This window comes from Nothoprocta perdicaria, unplaced genomic scaffold, assembly GCF_003342845.1.
Source record: "Nothoprocta perdicaria isolate Ctin4 unplaced genomic scaffold, notPer1 scaffold_41, whole genome shotgun sequence".
NCBI lineage: Eukaryota > Metazoa > Chordata > Aves > Tinamiformes > Tinamidae > Nothoprocta > Nothoprocta perdicaria.
In genome coordinates, this window is record NW_020455655.1 from 2,549,492 (window position 1) to 2,568,996 (window position 19,505).

Here is a 19,505-nt window from a genome sequence, read left to right on the forward strand (position 1 = left end):
ATGTAAATCCCTCTACTGTAAACACTGCAGCTGCATTAAAACAGAGCTTTGTCCAACACTTCCAAAGCCTGACATAAATTCAGGCTTCAACACTGACAGTCAGACGGTAAGGTAAATCAAGAGTATGGCCTATTTCCAAAATGAAAATCAAAGTTATTGTTCTTTTCTACTGTGTATATCACCATTGCTTTCCAACAGAGAGTACATCACAGAGTTTCTCATGCCTGCAAAGGATTAYAGCAGACAAAACTGCAACTCTACATAGCAAGTTAAGCGATACAATGTTATATATGGTTGACAGAATAAATCTTGTGCTAAATATCTCAAGATTACTAACCATGATCTAGTTTCATGCGTAAACCTCTCTCTTTTTCTTCTATTTCTTCTTCTTCAACTTCAGCATCAATATCTTGCTCGAGTTGTTGTTCAGAAAGTTTTCTGAGATGTTGCATAAATACTTCAATAGATGATGTAAAATTAAATTCTTTATTATTCAGCCAGTGAACAACAAAGCCTCCATTTCCTTCATCTATATTAAAAGCTGTTCCAGCCAAGACTGATGGAATATCTGTAGATAATTTTAAAGAAATAAAAAGCTATATATATTTAATGCAGATATATAGCATTCTTTCAATCACTAGTATTTATTTAAGTCAAGCAAAAACACTGCATGTCTGAGTTCTCTTTCCTTATTATTTCTGTATTTTGCAATTATAACATTAACAGTTGAATAACTGATTATACTTCACCTGTATTAGGGTTGATGCTTGCTGCTATATGAAAGTGCCCAAGTGCATTTGCATGGTGTGAAATGTGACGCTGAACTTCGTGGGTACCCTGGTGGTCAGGCAGTACATCTGTGTGGGTAACGAGAACTGAAGATCTCCTTTGTCCTTTCCTCATGTTTTTTAAATGGTGAATTGTCTAATATAGTTAGAGAAAAAAAACACGTATACTTCAGTATACTAGAAAATAAAATAAGTAAAACAAATAAAAAAAAGGAAGGATAAAAATGCACAATTATGTGAAATGAAAGGTTTACAATTTCATTCTGCCTAAAGAATGAATATTTCAAAATGATTATTTCAAAAGGAATTACAAAGAAATTAACACTTATGCACTTCAATTCTGACCAAAGTTCTTCTAACAGTGCCTCCCAATAGGATCTTGAAAGATGCTTCTAATATCTGCTCCAACAAAAAAAAACCTGAGCTTTTTGTAATAACGTTATTAATGAGGATTATAACCCCAAAGTAGTATACTTTACAGCATAGTTTAACAGTATGTATTTTTTGTGCAACTGGTTTTTTTTTTAAGTTATAAATGTTTTTGGCTTTCAGAGTAGTCAGAGAGTGTATGGAGAGCCCATGAGAGTCCTAGAGCCCAAGTAGTAAAAATTTGGACTAAAACCTTTTTGGTTTATTTTCCACTGAAAACCTAATAGACTTGGTAGACTATGAGACTATGACTGTGACTAGCAAACTCAGCTACAGCCCTATAATCTTCTCTTCCCAACAGTATTATTTGGCTGTATAAAAAGAGGTTTCTTCTGAGTTTTAAGAATGCAGAGCTTGTCTCAAAATTTGAAAATCTCCGACTTCTTTAGTTGCTAGAAATAGCCTTTAAAAACAGYATGAAATAACTCAGATTATTCTACCGTGCTCATAAGAACTAGATAATACACAATTTCTTGGTTGTACATCCTTTAAATATAAATGTAGAATCATGAAATAAAATGTTAACAAAAAGTCAGTATTTGCTGTACCTCTAGTGCATGCTGTATTTTGTCTTTTTGCTTTCCAGATTGAGAAATGCTGCTGCTAATGCTGGAAGTGCTGGTTTCACAGATCTGCTCACCCAGAAGAGTATCCTCTGGCAACAATGTCTCTGCCCACAGCCGACAGATGCCATCGTGACATGAGGTAAGCAGCACATTACAGACTAAACCCCTGAAGACAGACATAGCAGGTTACCTCATTAAATTAAGTTAGGTAGAGGGACACCATAGGAGTTATGAGAATATATAAGTATTTAGCAATTATAATTGCTTTATGCAAATTCCTGCCTCTCAAGAGCTTTTACTTTAACAGAGAATTTGTGGCATGCTGATACATTAACTCTGACTACTGGCAAAAATGCAACTGAATATAGAATGGCTATTATTTGGTAAATGAAATACTATTACAAAACTGAAGTTATGAAAATGCCTGAGTTATTTGATTTGTTGGATTATGTGGAGAATAAGGGTTACTAAATCCTGAAAAGTGAAGCTGAAAAATTAATTTACAAGACAGTATATACAATAAGACTCAGAGAATAGCTCGTTAATTGCTAACCATTTCAACTCATATTTTATTTCCAAGGCAACACATRTTATTCTCTAATAAAATTCAATGAAGACAAAGATTTTTTTATTCATGCTTCCCAGYATAAGTTGAGGTTTAGATAGATTTAAAAAGTTACAACCTTTAGAATGACTATTACTATTCTACAAAATAATCCAGAAGCATATGGGTAGATGGTCATATATCTAACTCCTTGAAAGCATATTCAGGGCAGTCTAATCATGTTCTTCATGGCCAAACTTCAAGTGCATGCTAAAAAGCCTTAAATCAAAGGTTTGGGCTAAAAAAAAAAAAAAAAAAAAAAAAGCTTTCAAACCTGGGCATGTACTTGCTAATGTTACGCCACGAAAATCCTGTCACTGCTCGAGGATGGGCCAAATAGACAAACGAGAAGAGGACAGCTTCTGAGCATTTTTTCTTTTCTTCACTCTCTTGCGGCAGAAGAGATGACTTCCAACCAGTCATAGGATACCAAACCTTTAAGAGGCAGTCATTCTAGGTAAGCAGAAAAAAACATGGGATTAGGCAGCCATAACTAAAAACATCACTAAAGAAAATCCCAAATAATAAGGAAACTGATTTTCTGGTATCTAACTTCTCGTTGTTGAAATTACATGAAAATACAGCATTACACACCAAGAGATGATAACTTAACTTAGCTCAGACTACTATAGAGTGTATGCCCCGGAGTATTCTACAGCATTTATTTATTTTGTCAAACAAGCCTACACATCTCAAAGGCTTATTTAGTTTCTATTTTTTGTTCTTACCTTTCCAGCTGTTGCAAAGTATTCACCATCAGGCGACCATGCCATCAAGTGAACTGATACTGCAGTCCTAAAGAATACGACAGTTTTGAATTGTGAGTGCCATATTATTCTGTACTATTTTCCATGCAGTTGATTCAGTGTTAGTGTGTGCTATTTAAGTGAAATGTATTGGGATTTTATCATTGTTACTTTAAGCATACCTTAGAAAGAGCATAAGCATAAAAATTATTTCCTACTACAAGACAAAATACTCAGTATTTTCACAGTTGTCCTCACAGAAAAGCAGGTCACAAATTGTTCTAAGCATTGCAAGCCGAGGCTTGCTCTGATGTGATCAAAGTAGTGAAGCGTTTCCATCTGCTCCCTTACCTCCAGTAAAGCCAAAAGAAATGATAGGAAAAAATGAAGATGAACTTCCTTTAGATTATTTGTGATGCCATTTGTCTGTGACTAACGTTTATGAGTCAACGATCTGAAATAAGAGAGCAGTCTACACAGTGTTATGTGGGCAAAATCTAACATGAACCAAAACAGGTTCGTAGAATGCTGCTTCCCAAGTCTTTATATGTATACAAATGACTGATCACGAAGCATATGGATCTCAACCAGAACAGGGGAGGCAGAGTTTCAGGTCTCCCTTCCCAAGACTCAGGAAGCTGCGCTCTTGTTTTACCATAGCAGCATGTTTGACTGAACAGTGCTCCTCTGTTCAGTCTCTCATGCAGTATCTCAACGGTACCTTCAAAAATGAGATTAAAGGAACAATTTGAATGGATTTATAGTGTGACAGTTTGGGTATGCTTCTGACTAAGGTATTTGGTGATGGCAGGTCACTTGAAAAATAGGGATTTTTATTTGGAATAAATTACATTGTTTGAAGGGTATTATATAAAATTATGCGATTTTTTAACTGGTAATAAAGCACATTTTAGAATGTATTTTCCTTTAGAGGAGATACTGTTGATATATGAGATGGTAGTACAATCTATCTTAAAATGAAAATCATCTYACTTGCACTGCCAGACACATTTCCAATCATTTAGAACGGGGAGAACTTTATCATCTTTGAGCTGATTTTCAGGATCATCTTCATCTTCTTCTAGAATATCATTAGATGGTGGGGCCCACAGCTGCAAATAGTCAGTTGCTGTCAGCAGCCTATTACCTGAAAATAACACCAAAGCTGTCAATCCAAGATAATGTGTGCATATTGAAAGATTAGGCTTGKTCTCATATTTTGTTAAGAATTATACACTTGATCTATATAGTCTACCTTAATTATGATAGGATATTCATTCAGATCACAGAGCTGTTTTTAAATTTACAATGCCTTTTCAGAGTCTTATTTTTAGCGTTTTTCTTTTAACGCAACTACAAATGGTAAATCACACAATAATGAAAATTACAGACACTAAATAGCCACTCATATCTCGAAACYTACTCATTGTTACACATCTTAGAAATATCTTTTTTTATATGTTGTTGACTTAAATTGTGATAAAATTACATTTATCTGATGTCAAGTTAATTTCAAGACATTTAGCAATTTAACACTGTAATTCCCAAGCTACAATCTTACATAAAACACTGAAATATTTGACACAGCGTCCTTACAAGTGCTACCTTCAAGCACTTGCATGCCTTGCATTTCATGCAACACTGCTTGAGAGCATAATTTAAAATTATGCTCCCACTCTCAATTTAAAAATTATTCAAGTTCTAAAACTACAAATATTGAATAAATACTTGATGGAATTTTCACATTACCTTGAGGATCCCATGCTAGGTTGTAAGTCATAGAACTGAGGAAAAATTGCCCCGTTTTAAACCACTGACACTTTAGTTGCTGTAATTTAAAAACAGTAAAGGATTAATTCTCACATCAACAGCAAAATCCAGAAGTATCAGTATTTCTTTCTTCTCTATTGCTATTAATGCTGTTGCAAACAAATTAAGGACTCTCTAGCAGATAGCTGAATCAAGTTTTCTTCAACTGTTTTATAAAACATGTACTGAAATGCATCACAGAGGGTCCTGAGAATAAGAACCGGGCTCGTCACACATRTAACTATCTCTCTAGCTTATTTTAACTGGTTAGATTGCACATCTATAACATAAGGAATAGCAGCATAGATGCTACAGGGATTGCAAAGCCTGCTTCAGATTGTTGTTAGCACTTGGCCACAGCTGCTCTTAATACTAAACTGAGCACGCGCACACAAGAGCAAGGCACAGCTCTGCACTACTGATCTCACACATCTKAAGTCAAGAAACATCAGTTTGTCACCATGTCACTCTAGCTTGCAATTCAAGAACAAAATATAGTTGTGAGCTGGGGAGTGCAGTCCTCATTTGATTCACAGAATGGAAGTTCTCAGCCACATGGTTTTATTATGGATGGTAGAAAATATTTCTCCATTAGTCTTTTGTATGTTAGCATAATGTGGCAATAAAAGTGGCAGAAATACTTTTGCCTAAACTGAACTACAGCTATGAAACAAATACTTACGCAATTCCTTTTATGAGAATTTATACCAAGCGGTTCAAAAATGCAAACAGCATTGCCATACGATGCTGCAATCTGAAAACAGAAGAAAGAAGAATCAAAATGTAAGGTTAGGAGATAAGTATATCCTTAATATTGTAAAATACCTAAGTAATTTCCAGTACCATTTCTATGTACAATTAATTAAAAAAGTAAAAGCTGCATAAAAGTCACTGATTGCACTATATGCATACTTCCCCAAGAAAGCTGAAAAATATACACCTTTTAACAAGCTCTTCTGAATGTTTTTAACCCTAAGTAGGGAAGGCATCTTATCCAGTGGGAGTGCACTGCCCATCATATCTAATATGTTTATAAGGTAACTACTGTTAATGCGCAGGGAAAGCTGATGTCTTCACTGTTTCAGTTCATTCTGCCCACTACACAGTTAACTCATAAATTAATTATTATTGTCTGTGTCTCAGTGTGATCTCAGATTACACTTCCYACCACTGAATAACAAACACTTACCTGTAACAGGAACAAATTAGGTTCTATTTTGAATTGTTAAACACATTTTGAAGAGTGACAAATAACAAGATGGAAAAACTGAAGTACAAGTGGATYCCTCAATTCCTTTCATCCATTTATTTTACACAAAGCTGTATATACAAAAAAGCCTTCTATTAAGAATTTATTTGCTCATGTTCCCAGTACTCATATACTTATAAGTACTTTTGACTATCTTTTAAATTCTTTCTTCTTCCTTAAAAGGTTTTAAAAGAAAATCTATTCTCCATTCTGGATCTGGTCTCCCCAGTACCAAGATAATGTGAAAGCTGCAGCACATTTCTTATGAAATCTAATTTCCTCTTCATATAGGAGAAGAAGAATTACAGTTGCGACAACACAACCACAAGAACAGCCCATGAGTTAACAGTCATGAGTCACAGGATTTTCCAGGGGTTGCACAGTGGTCTTGCTATCATTAATAGCATTTACATATTAAGTTACTGATTAGTTTTTTCATTTAGATGCATTTCATTTTTTTTTCGAAGTTAATATCCATTTACCAAAATCCTTACCCTGCCTTGTCTTTGGGAGCACTCCACACAGCTGACTTGGATGTTTCCGTGCTTAGCACCAGGAATAATTTGCACACATTCAAAGTCATTCGCCAGAATAACAATATCGCAACCAGAACCATAAGCCTGAAATAATTATTAAAATTAAATTAAAAATTACAATTAAAAAATTTTTAGCTAAATATTTTAGATTTTTTTTTTTGCAAAATCTTTTAAAGTGTTGAAGTCTCAATCTCCATTTAAGCAAGTAATAACTTTTATGTTCTTATGCAGAGAGTTTCATCAATGAGGAACACTTCTGGATTGAAGCAGTAGACAAAGGAAAAGTAAAAAAGTTATTCTACAATTTTCTTCGGCCTTCCCCCCCCCTTTTTTTTTTAAAGAACAATACATTTCTATTTTCTGGGCGTTTTGATTTTATTATAAGGTTATGAAACAACAAAGAAAAAATTATACTGGACATGTTTTCTCTTGCATAACATAATCAACAGTTTAAAGAAGTTTCTTGAGAATATGTTACAGAACAATTACAACTTGCAACATTTCTTCTTGGCAGGAAATATATGCACATCTGCCAATTTTTCACCTGTCACAGTGCACCATAATATTCTAAAAACCATAATCACTCCAGATGATCTGTTCCCACTGAATTCCCACATTTGAGTTGAGAAATCTCTTTTTTGTACCGATCAACTACTGAAATGGTTACTGAAAAGTAAACATAATTACAGGTAGGAATGCCTTTCCTGAAAGTAAGTTTTCCATTGAGTCCAATGCAGTAGACAGAAATCTTTGCAACAATTTAAACGAGTAAGTAATGTGTCAGCTCTCAACAGTTACTTTCAGATGGTATAAAATTGCTTTCTCAGGTTAACTTGTTCCCTGCTTCTTTCACAAAAATCTCCGTATTAAAGTCCTCTTCTTAAAATTTTTTTTCTTAAGAAAAAAATGTAAATAGCATTTTTATTAAGAAGTGTGTGAGAATGTGTGTACACTTACGTTTATCTGAGTTCTACACTATGTGGTTTCTACTCCATAAATTAGAGGATTAATGTCCCCTGATGACCAAGTAGTCCCCTAAAATAAGGGTGTAAGATAATCACTGGTACCAGGCTGGAGGGCTGAAATGCCGTGACCTCTAGTGTCTATATATGAGTCTTCTGGGAAGAATCAACAAATGAGGAAAAGTGAAGGTGGCAGCTTAATTTAGTGCAAGTATAGTTGCTGATAAAACCAAAAAGGTAGAGTACCGTCATCAGCAAAGCAAATAAATTCACGTCTCAGAAAATACCAAGGCTGAGGTAAATTACTAAATTTCTTCACAGGTACAYGTGAAGGCCTTTTCTTGTTTTAGCATTTCCCAAAACATTATGTTGCAAACAGAAACTTCGGATTTTAATAAAAAGTCACAACTCTGAATATAAATCTTATTATAAATCTTACACAGCTTTCAAACAATTGAAGAATCATAGATTGTGTAAACTGCTGTAATTTAGGATATTTGCTTCTAAAGACAGAACTGTGAGATTTGAGCTGAGAATAGAAAGTCTCCTAACTCAAGAACTAGAAAAAAAGTACTCAAAAACAGTGAGATGTCCAAAAGTAAAATCACGATGAAAAGTTTTGCAGTTAGTTTTGATGAAGCCTTATGTTCACGGTGTTTGCATACACAGCCTATTGTTAGAAAAATAATTAACCTCTTTCCCTGTAAAGAAATTTATAAGAAAAACTATTATTCCTGTTCTTCTTTTCTCTTTGTCATGCATTTAAATTTTGTTGCACCACTGGATATCCACTAGCACAATCATTAACCAGGAATACAGCCTCATGTGCTTATGGATTTCACAATCCGAAGAGATTTAGGGTCAAAATCTATGCACGTTTTTCATCCAAATGTATTCCATTTGYGAATATTATCATCACAGCTGTACATGCATGTGGATTGATGTGGTCCCATGTACAGCTGAGTTCTGATCTTAAAACAAAAAGGCTGGTGCCACATCCAACTGCAGCGCTCAAGYAGGCAGAGCAGCCACACAATCACACACACAGAAATGCAAGCTCAGGGCAGAGTGCAGGCTGCCTACAACATCTCCAAAGCCTCCTTAAAAAACAGACAGTCTTGTCTTTCTCTGTCTTTAAGCCTGTGGCTGTTGCTCTGGGAAGCTACGAGGAACTGATACTGGAACTATTCATAATGCAGACAGGAAAGAAAAACCACAGCAACAAAAGCTGGCTACAGGGAGATTATCTATGTAACAGAATATCCTAAATGCTCAATGATTAAGCTATCCAACTATCAGAGCCAGTTTGGAAAGGAATAAATTATTATTAAACTGGAATAGATTTTTTTCCAGAAAGTGGGAGAGAGAGATGAGATTGTGAAGTAAGTTTTTACTTATTTTGTTGTTCTGCTTTTTATATTGTATTCTTTTGCAGAAGAAAGGCTATCAAAGGTGTAGAATTCCAGCCAGGCCAGCAGATGTCCACAAGCGGGAAGGAGAGACCAGGATATGAATGTCCACAGGTAGGCAGGAAAAGAAAAGAAGGCCCTTCTGTTCCAGTAACTCATCCAGGATTCTAATGTTTACAAGCAGTGGATTTTCCTACTACTTAATGCAAAGGGTGAGCAATCAACACAGCAAAGAACTGAAAAACTCTTTTACCTTCTGATCCTGCCATCAGCAGGCAGTCTGCCTCGTAACTGCTAAGATGAGCCAATTAAAAGATGCAATTTAAATCACTGTTCATTGTTTAAAAAAAAAACCTCAAAACTCATGGATTGAAGTGGWTCATGCCTTAAGCTAACCTGTTTACTGATTATCAGTATACACAACTTCCCATGCTAATTTAAAATTTAATTGCAATCCTGTCAGGAAGGGATATGAGTGCATAACGCAGAAATAGTACAAGGACTTCTTACCTTTAATTCCATTACGCTTACTTTGTGTACATACATTTTACGCTTAACCTTGTGTACATATAGAAATATAGTTGATTTGATACTTCTATATTATATGTTTGTTGACCAAAGCAAGGCAATTTAGTACCTTGTTTTTAATTTTTTTTCCTCTTTTACTCCATCCCCACTTCCTACAGCAGCAAAGGAGTATATTCTTCTGACTATGTATGTGCTATGTAGCATATTTTAGCAGAGCAAAAGGCTGGTTTACAGTAGAAAAYGTAGACTTTTTTGGAAGGATCACCAGGATGCAGAGATCTCTTCCCTAAGTTAAATCTTATTACTGCCACTTCTGTTCTTCTTGCCTGCCCTGATTTGGCATGGCACCAGCAATTGACTCAGCACACCTAGGTGCCTTATGCCAACATAGACAATTTAATCCATTAATGACCTTCCGCTCTGGATTCTTTGCCAAAGGGCTGTCTCTTGGTTCTGGGGTTATTTTTTTAGTGTCAATGTTTATTCTGGGGTTGCCTCTTGGTTATTAAAAGAGTTATATGCTAGTTATACATTTAAAGTCTCTATATAAAGTATATAACTTTAAAACTTGAAACTTTCAGAAGTAAATTTACTATAATCTTGCTATTAAGAAAACCCGTCCTTCTCTCTCTTTAGAATGTATGTCTACTTTCTTAATTACAGTCTCCAAAATTTTTGAAGCTGAAAAGGTTAACATTTTTTCTGCATTGATGCTCCCACATTTCAGATTACATGTCTAAATACAAGTTTCCCACCTCACTACTTTCTAGTGTGAAGTACTTCTTTTTATTAGAAAAAAATTCTAATAAGCTCTTAGAGCAACATCTTTATACTTGAACAAAACACAAACATTTCTATCAAGCCCTCTTTTTATTTTGTTCTTTCCTTTACTGAGTGGTAATGCCAGTAGATGCATCTTACACTGACAAATAATAAAGCATCATTGTAGTGGTAGTTCCTTCTCAAGAATTCAACTGACAGCACTTTCTGGAAAATCATTTATTTCACCAYGGCTTTCTTTTGCTACAAGTGGCTATAGTGGCTTCTCTATTCATGGCAGCAGACTAACAACCTGCACAGCCTGGCAAGAGGAATGGAAGAATCTTTAAAGAAAGAAAAGATGGAAAGTATGATGTTGAAACACTGTAATGGGCAAGGAACAGTAGAAAAGTCATCTTTTCTGGATAAACAGAATTACAAGCTGTCACTGTACAAACAAGCACAGTAAGCACCACCCATATGGAGTATCTGCCAACCTCCATTTCTAATGTCACTGATTACTTCAAAGAGAAAATTAAATAGAGTTGCAAAACTGCCAGAAAGCAAGGATGACTTGCAAGATCCATAAGCAGCTAATAAGCTGCAGTTTGCCAATGGCAGATCACCSAAGTGAGCAATGACAAAGCCCTACCTCAACGCAAGAGCTTTGTCTGTAAAGGAGAGATTGTGGCCCACACTGYATCACGTAGTTTATGCTATATTCTCAGGTGTTTGATAATATGAAAGCAGCATGTGTATAACACATGAGATCATCCAAAGATTCTAGCATTCCTACCTAGCAACATTTACCTCTAAATTTCTGGCTTCACTGAGCTAGGGGTTAATAAACAGAAATTTCTGTGCCTCCCAATAAATAATGATGACACCTGCATTCCGAAATACTTCCAAACCAAATACACCCAAGCCCCTCTTCTAGCATGTACCTTTAGAGCAGGTTTCCCTAAGTTGACATTCAATGTCATAAATGTGTACTTTGTAAAGGCTTTTTTTTTTAAGCTCAACTCTGAACACTTTTTTTAACTTCTGCAACCTCCTTTGTTAAACATGGTGAACAGTATTTGCTGAAACAAGACATGGAACCCTACTTAAAAGCCACTTTAATAGCACACAATTATTATAAGAAATGAAAAAAATAAATCTTGTGTCATGTAGTACTTGAACCCTTTCCTTCTGCTATGTCTTATATGGAGCTTGAATAGAGGGGGAGTAGAGAGGCTGCTCAGTTTGCCATTATCAGCTATTTTCCTTCCAGTCACCCTTCAAACATTTTTTCCTGTTTATTACCCACTCTGCTAGACTGGGTGCAAGACTGCTACAATATTCATGAGCCAGTTCATTAACCAAACACCTCTTGCATTACATTTCTTATTTGGGACATACAAAATGTATGTTGACATTGTTGTGAGCAGGTGTGGGAGCACAGGGAGGAAAGGACACTGCGTGCTTTGGATAGAGACACACAAAAACTTTGTAAATTTATGAAAACCTTCATAAACTTTAGCAAGCAGATTGCCAGAGACTGCCATTTGTACAAATATTTATAGAGGTGTTAATATTTTTAGCGAGTAAAAATATTAATGGCAAAATTATTTATTTTCCCTTTCTCATTCTCAGAACACCTAAATGACTTTTGGAGCTTGAAAAAAGCCCAGCTACACAGAACGTATCTTAGCTGTGACTGCACTAACTTGGAATTGGTAACCCTGGCTGTATCCCCTGCAAGGAGATTTTTAAACTAGCCAAGAGCAAACCACGAGGAAAGGAAATGATGCAGAGGAACCAGAGGACTGAGCCGGTCAGGAGAAGATGCCCAGCACTCAGAATCTTAACATCACTGGAACTGGGCATCTAAGTAAGTTCATCTTAGGAAGACATTTTCCTCAAGAAAAACTATTAGCCACAGAATACACATATTCCACTAATTCTACGGCTAAGTAGAACATTAGTGATTGAGACATTATTGCAATATCCTTCTGATTAGAGCATTTTCTTTGCACAGACACATAAGATATTTTCCTGTCCACATGATGAATTAGTTATAGTGATCTTTGAAGTAGTTCTCATGTATTTTAAATGTGTGCCCTTACACTCCACACGTGCTGTGTAGACCCCCTTAACCACCTGCCATTCACTGCTCTGCTTCCAGCTGTGTTCCAGTGAGATGTGTTAGGTCTTAAGCAAGTGTCTAGAGTCAGGCCCTATCACAAATGCAGATGCAACCCTGCCTAAACTACAACTCCTCCTTCAGGATCTAAGTCAAAGCTTTGGCTCCACACAAGTCAGGGAGCAAAGTTCATGCAGTTTTATCAATGCTGACCAACAGTATTTAAGGTTAGGCTACAATGTAGTGTCATCTGCAGACAACAGGTAGATTATGGTGCCATCAAGAGTCACACAGGTAACTAATTTCCTGTGAATCTGGATAGCAGATGTTTTTACTCAATAGTTTATTGCAGGATCAAGGTCTGGAACACTRGGAAATAACAGCACAAGTACACAGAAAGAAGGAATTAGAAAAGTTAAAGCTGTAAAATATATTTCTTAAGGCATACTCATAGCTTTTTCTTAATGGTCGTAAAATAAAACTAGATGCAGCACTCAGAGAAAATAATGAGGTGCATTACTATATGTAATGCCACAGTTAAATGTGCTACCAAGGGTTTGGAGTTTTTGTAAAATGTAACTTTTATTCTTGGAAAAAGTGTTGTATGAACTATAATACATGATACTCATTTTTGATGTTGTCAAAACTGCAGTGAGGTTTAGTATAAAATTGTGTTTTTATTATACCAACCAGTTGATATTTCAGAATTATCCCATTAAAAAGAAATGCAGTAGTAGATGAATATTTGTATACAAATCCCCAAAACAATGGAGGTCCCATTAATATCTGTATAGCTGCAAAGCAGCAAAACAGGTGAGATATGGAAAGAGTTGGCATCATTTCACCTTGATAACTTTTGAGCATTATTACTAAAATTGCCTGCCTGGGATAATCCAAAGTATTTCAGCTTCAAGCGTTTGGCCAGGCACTGACCACCATGCTGGTGGGAATGGGAACGATGCTCTGCATCGTTCAGCTCAGAGCAGGTTAGTGCCAATCTTGTGACCCTTAACACGAGAGTATTTATTCACAAATACTAAAATACTGATTAGATTGCAGTGTGCTAAGCCTTGCAGAGCTGATCACTCACCGAAATCACGCCAGCATGGCAGGCCAGAGCAGCGGCCCCTGACATCCCACTGGACGAGAAGTGGAATAACCAGGGGATGATAAACAAATCAGGAATATGTGTTCCTGGAATCTTGAGATGGGCTCAATATTCCTGTGCCCACCTATTTCCTGCTCTGCTGTAAGAGCAGCTTTTGACACAGCGCTCTGCAGCGGCCGAACGCCCCTGGGCGGCGGGGCTCTGCGGAGCCGGTGCAGCGGGGCAGGCCGCGCCGGGCGGCACCGAGCGAAATAAATAAATAAACAAATAAACGGATGAACGCGGCGGCGCCTCTGCGGACGTGCGCTCCGCGCCGCCCTCCGCCCGCGCCCCATCGCCAGGGCCCGCGCCCCGGCCGCCGCCTCACGGCGCCCGCGCCAAGCCGCGCGCCGGGCCGCCGCCGTTACCGTGAAGGGCACGTCCTCCACGCTGCCCACGGAGTAGCAGTTGTCGCCGGGGTTGACGGCGCCCGTGAGCACCTGGTGCAGATGCATGGCGGCCGCCCGGCCCCGCCGCCTCCTGCGCCGCTGCCGCCGGCGCCGCGCGAGACCCGGATGGCGCCGCNCGGCGGGAGGCGCGGGCGGGGGCGGCGCACGCGCCGCGCGGAGCCTGAGTCAGGTGAGGCGCGCGCAGGCGCACGCGCTGCGCACTCCCCATCCCCCCAGCTCCTCGCGCCCGGGCGGCCGTTGGGGGCGCCGTTGGGCGCGCGCCCGCGAGACCGTTAGGCGCGAGGCGTTTGGGCGGGGCGGGTTTAACGGTCGAGGCCGGCGGGGCGGCGGGTACGAGCAGAGCGTGAGCTTTAGAAGAGAAGTAGGAAGAACCGCGACATGCGGCGTGCTGCGCCCGCGCCTCGAGGTGAGACGGGGCAGGGAGCCTCGCGGGGCGAGGGGAGGACCGGACCGGACCGGACCGGACAGGACAGGACAGGACAGGACAGGACAGGACAGCGGGGCCCTGCGCCGGGGAAGCGCCGGCAGCGCCGTCGGGCCCCGCGGCGGCCGCTCCATCCCTCGGCCTCGTGGGGAGCGCGGCGACGCCGCAGGTGGCAGGAGCGCCCGTGCGGGCAGTGCCAGGCGCTGCTGCCTTTCCCCGRTAGTGCAGCCTACTGTGAACATGGTAATGCCCTTCCCTACTTAAGAATATGCAAACAGAAAAGGTGGGTGGTACTTTGCTTGGTAAAGATTTTTTGTTTTGTTTTGTTTTCTTGTTTTTCCCCCTCTCTCCTTCATCCTGTGTATCTGCACAGGAAAGCACCATGGTTTTCATCACATTATTTTGGTAACTGCTGAATACTCGGGGCTGAGAACAGAAGACTTTAAATGTGGCCGTCCTTTTCCATCTTGGTAGTGTGAAAGAGCCTGGGTCCAGAGAACTTGCTGGAAGGGATGGTAAACTCTGAAGGAGAAAAATACTTTGTATGCAGTGTGTGGTGATTAAAAGAAAGACTCTTTTCCTATTTTAACTTGTGCTGTGTGAATGTGATGTGCTTGCTGTTGTATTGTTGGTAAGATCAAGTTTGGGAGCTTTGCCCAACTGAGGAACGCGCTGTGTTGCTGCTTGAAACCATATGCATCTTGCTGGACCAGTGAGCTTAATCACGTGGAGGTGAATGAAAATGTACCAAAGCTGTCTYTGAAGGGAAAAACATTGTCGTTGTTATACTTAAGAGTGGATGCGATGCTGTGCAAGCTAATAAAAATCTCTATGTAATGGCAACAGTATCTCTTGCTGAAGTGAGAGGGAAGRAAAACCCTTTGATCTTCTCTTGGACTGGCTACATAAAAAGCTATTATATAATGCTCATATGCTTCTGYTATTTATTATTCCATAAACTTCATGAGTCAATGCTCTTCTCTAGTAGCTTGGAAGTGATTTTTATTTTGGGTAAGATTTTTTTTCAAGTATAGTAAGATTCAGAGGCAAAACAATGTTTTTCTGAAAATTAGTGGAGTAAAGTCCTACTAATGCTTGAGAAGACAGCTCACCTGTGAGTGGATAATTAGCACAAGCACTTGTAATATTAAGTAGGATCATATGAGAACAGTGTGACCCAGAGCAAAGCGTTTTCACCTGTTTGATGGAGTAGAGCTAGCTGGTTTTGACAGTAAAAAGAGGCTTAAGTTTTTAAGCAGAGTACCTGCAGGATTACGTCTTCCTGGGCAACGCACGTGATTAGTGAGAATTTTGGTTTTGAGCCCAGACATCTATTACTTAATGAGAGTAAAGCTGCCAGTAATTCTTGGGCATGCACCAACTGTGAGAGAACTTCTACCTTATTTGGGTTGGTGAGAAACTTTTCAGTGTTTGACTTTTGCAATGTGCTGTAATTATACTGAGAGACTCTTCTGTGGAATGGAGAACTTATGTTATTCTGAAGTAAGAAAGACTTTTTAAAAAGTGGAAATAGGGCTGAATTGTGGGTTCTATGGTAAAATACTCTATTTCTTGGCTGTAGAAATGTGTAGATAGCAATCAGTGTGGCCTCAGTTTTGAGCAACAGTTCCTTGGCAAGTGTCTATACACTCAGCCTTTGTGCTSTCTTCTGAGTCAATTGGTTTCACCTGGGTTTTACTTGCAGATCAAGTTGGGTTTCCTTAATTGATTTTGTTATGAATGTTTTAAATACCTCACATTATAATCCTTTTCAGTACAAAATTGCAGCTTGTATGTCCAAGAGCATTAAAACAATGTCACTGAATTTAAAAACCACCACCACCCAGAAAAAAAAAAACAAACCCAACAAACAAATGAAAACCACTAAAACTTAGTGGCTTTTATTTTTGTTTTTCCTTTTTGTTCCTGATGAGTTGGTTGCCTTGCCTCTGCTGGAGGCTGTTTGCCCAGGAATTCCCTACTCGGTCTTGAAATTAGTTGGAGTTGTAGGAGGGGCAGTTCTGTTAGTGCAAGATGGTGTTGGCTGGAATAGAAAAGGTCTGTTTAATTTCTAATAAACTACATTTGGAGCAGCACCTCAAGCATCTTGGGTTTAAATATGTGTTACGAATGTTGAGGGTACTTTTTTCTGCCCTGGTCTAGCAGGAGGGATTAGATGACCTTTCAAGACCCTGTGTGGATCATGTATAAGGATGGCTATACTGGTTGGTCTTCTGTTTCTCTAAGCTACCAAGAAAAAAACAAAAAACTGTAGTTATTTAGAAGCTGAGTCCTCTTTTCCGCTGTTTCTGAAAAGAGGGAGGCAGAGGAAAGAAATCCAAGTTTGGAAAGCAGGCACTGAACCCCASTATGGAGAAGTAACTTGTTTTTTTGGCTGTAGGAGGAAGTTTTTTCACTTGGCAAAAGATGATAGAATTATACAAAAACTGGAAGAGTTCTGATGCAGCAACTATGATTATAAAATCTRTAGTGATTCCCTTTGGGTTTCTCTAATATATGTAGGGAAGAGAGAAATTGTTTCTTTGTGTGAAAGGCAGGGTGGTTTAAGTGAAATTAGTGAATAAGTCAAAGGAATATAGCATTGTATTTGCAAAGGGAAGAAATATGAAAACAAATACCAAAGAAATGTGCTGCACACAGTGTCAAGAAAGAGAGGAAGTCTCCAAAGAGACATCATGCAAGATAAATACCTGTGCTGCATTGCCTTTTATTTCAAAAACAAAATGCTGCATTCTAGCCACTGTATCTTGCAGTGTTAAAGCACACTGTCCTAGGATCACTCCTGACAGCTTTCTGTACTGCTAAAGGCTTCTGCTTTTAATGCTATACCCAAAGGGATGGAGAACTTCTGAGCACACTGCTTATGTGATTTTTGAATGTTTCCTCCATGATTCATGGTGATTATCTTAAATCTTCCCCATGTTCTTCAAAAAACTGTCTGCTCTTTTCCCTGGAGGAAAAACTAGTTGCTTTTGGTTTTCATGAACCCAAATTCAGCTGTTATTTGGATGAAATAATGTGCTTTACTCTGTAAGATGTACACCTACTGCTGTTAACTTCCAAACTAGAATGTGTTTCTCTTGCAAAGATATTGTTGCCTTTATTATAGATTTTGCTATAGATTCAGAACAAGATTGTCCCTCCTATTCATTTTCATTCTTATGCATTCTTATGTTTGTGGGATTTTTCTGTAGAAGACCTTAAACACATGAACCTACGAAGGGGGTGGTCACTACCTCTGTGTGTCTGGAAAGACCCTGCCAAAGCAAAACTGTTCCTTAAGTGCTTTTAAAAGTTCATGTCTATGGAAACTGTCTCACTTCCTCCAGAGTATCTACATGCTGAAGACTTCCTGCAGTAGATGGGTACTTAACAGTCTTCCCACAGTCTAGACCATTACTTTCTGCAGAAAAATCRCCCAAACCTCAATTTTGAAGAGCAGAGCTGAGTGAAATGAAGGAGGGGAGAAGAGAAAACCAAACTGATAGCATGAAAAATTGTGACTAAAATAGACCTTTCCAAGATGGGTTTTCCTAACACCTCTTCAGGTGTTTAAGAAGGAAATAAGTAATATTTAAACTGCCTTGTCCAATTGAATGGTGTGGTAATGTGAAGGACACACATAAAAAGGCAAAGAGGAGGTGAAGCAGTTGTTCAACTTGCATCTTTCCATGGCTGAGGAAGGCTGTGTAGGAGTAGCTGCCTCCTCATTCTCTTCAGGAGTACCTAAGCTTTCATTTTCCTGCCCAGGTCTTTCTTACAAAGTGTAGGAAATGATGGTGCCAGCTTCAGACTGGTAGAGTTTTTTTGGATGAATTTTCTTTCAAAATATCACTGTTTTATTTGGTTGTAAATATGGTTGTAAATATGCTAAGGAAGCAAAGGTGAAGCAAACCTAAATCACTGCTGCTAGTGATAGCTGCTAAGACACCAGACTTCAATGGCATAGGATTAAGTATTAAATAGTGCTGTGTAGATAAACTAGTCATGTGGCCTAAATTTATGTTGTGTGCTCTCTGCTGAATTTGTTATATAGAAATCTAATGAGATTAAAACAGTGTATTTGATGGAATAATTTTATGAGACTGCATCAATATGTAGTAGGAGAAACTATTATTTTAATGGGAGTATCTTTGCTTTGTTTTTGAGGGAGAATAATACTTTGCAAGTTCTGTTCATCTGTGGACTTTAGTTTTGAGTGCATCTATCAAGCATCTAGAAAATAGAAATGAATACACATGGTCATTTGTGTATCCATTCTAAATATATGTTCTTTAACTTCTGATCCAAATGATGATTCAGTAGACAACAAATGTTTGTGTTGCCACCTGCATGTAAACTATTTTCCTGACAAATGAACAAGCATTCCTCATCCCACTGAGTGTTCTGAAGGTGTTAGGTGTGCATGAAAGATATATCAGAATTTCCCTGGGCAGTCTCTTGAAGAGGGGGCAGGCGGGAGACACATTAATGTCTAAACCCTGAAATCTTKTAAGGGTGAAGTGAAACTGGGTTGCATCATGCTGCTCTAAGAATGTAAATTCTGCTTCTGTCAAAGGTGGTCATCCTTATCCTTAAGGACATATTGAAAACTGTTGCATGGGGTTATTTACAGTAACAGATTTGTATCCATGCCCTAGAGAAGATCAGAAGCAGCCTCCTGTTGTGAACTTCCGATGAGTGTGTTTTGGAGCACAGAGCAGAAATGTTCAGCACCACCAGTTTTAGGACCACAGAACAACTCGGCAAGGCTGAGAAGACATGAAATAAAAGCACCCTCTGGGGAACTTAGAGGCTGCTTTGGACAGACATTTGGGCAGGTTGTCCTCAGCTGAAAAGCAGATCCAATCTCTTCTCTTTAATTCTTGTACCTTTGATTCCTTCACCTTCAAAGCTGTCTTGCTGCAAATGCATCCTACCTGAATGAGAACTGTTCTTTAATTGCACTTTCTGCACGATGCAAAGCATCTATGGTCATCTTACAGTGTCTTTT

General features: G+C 38.6%; 1 protein-coding gene across 1 annotated transcript in view; it reads right to left on the bottom strand.

The window, feature by feature from the left end:
- Positions 1 to 14,112, bottom strand: part of DMXL2 (Dmx like 2) — a 46,916-nt gene extending 32,804 nt beyond the window's left edge. The window contains exons 1-10 of the mRNA XM_026045832.1: positions 14,026 to 14,112; positions 6,686 to 6,811; positions 5,625 to 5,696; positions 4,883 to 4,961; positions 4,127 to 4,280; positions 3,116 to 3,182; positions 2,662 to 2,840; positions 1,766 to 1,949; positions 750 to 924; positions 338 to 568 (exon numbers count right to left, since the gene is read on the bottom strand). Of these exons, the coding sequence (XP_025901617.1) occupies positions 338 to 568; positions 750 to 924; positions 1,766 to 1,949; positions 2,662 to 2,840; positions 3,116 to 3,182; positions 4,127 to 4,280; positions 4,883 to 4,961; positions 5,625 to 5,696; positions 6,686 to 6,811; positions 14,026 to 14,112 (1,354 nt within the window). The remainder of the gene's footprint in view (positions 1 to 337; positions 569 to 749; positions 925 to 1,765; positions 1,950 to 2,661; positions 2,841 to 3,115; positions 3,183 to 4,126; positions 4,281 to 4,882; positions 4,962 to 5,624; positions 5,697 to 6,685; positions 6,812 to 14,025) is intronic.
- Positions 14,113 to 19,505: the final 5,393 nt, after the last annotated feature.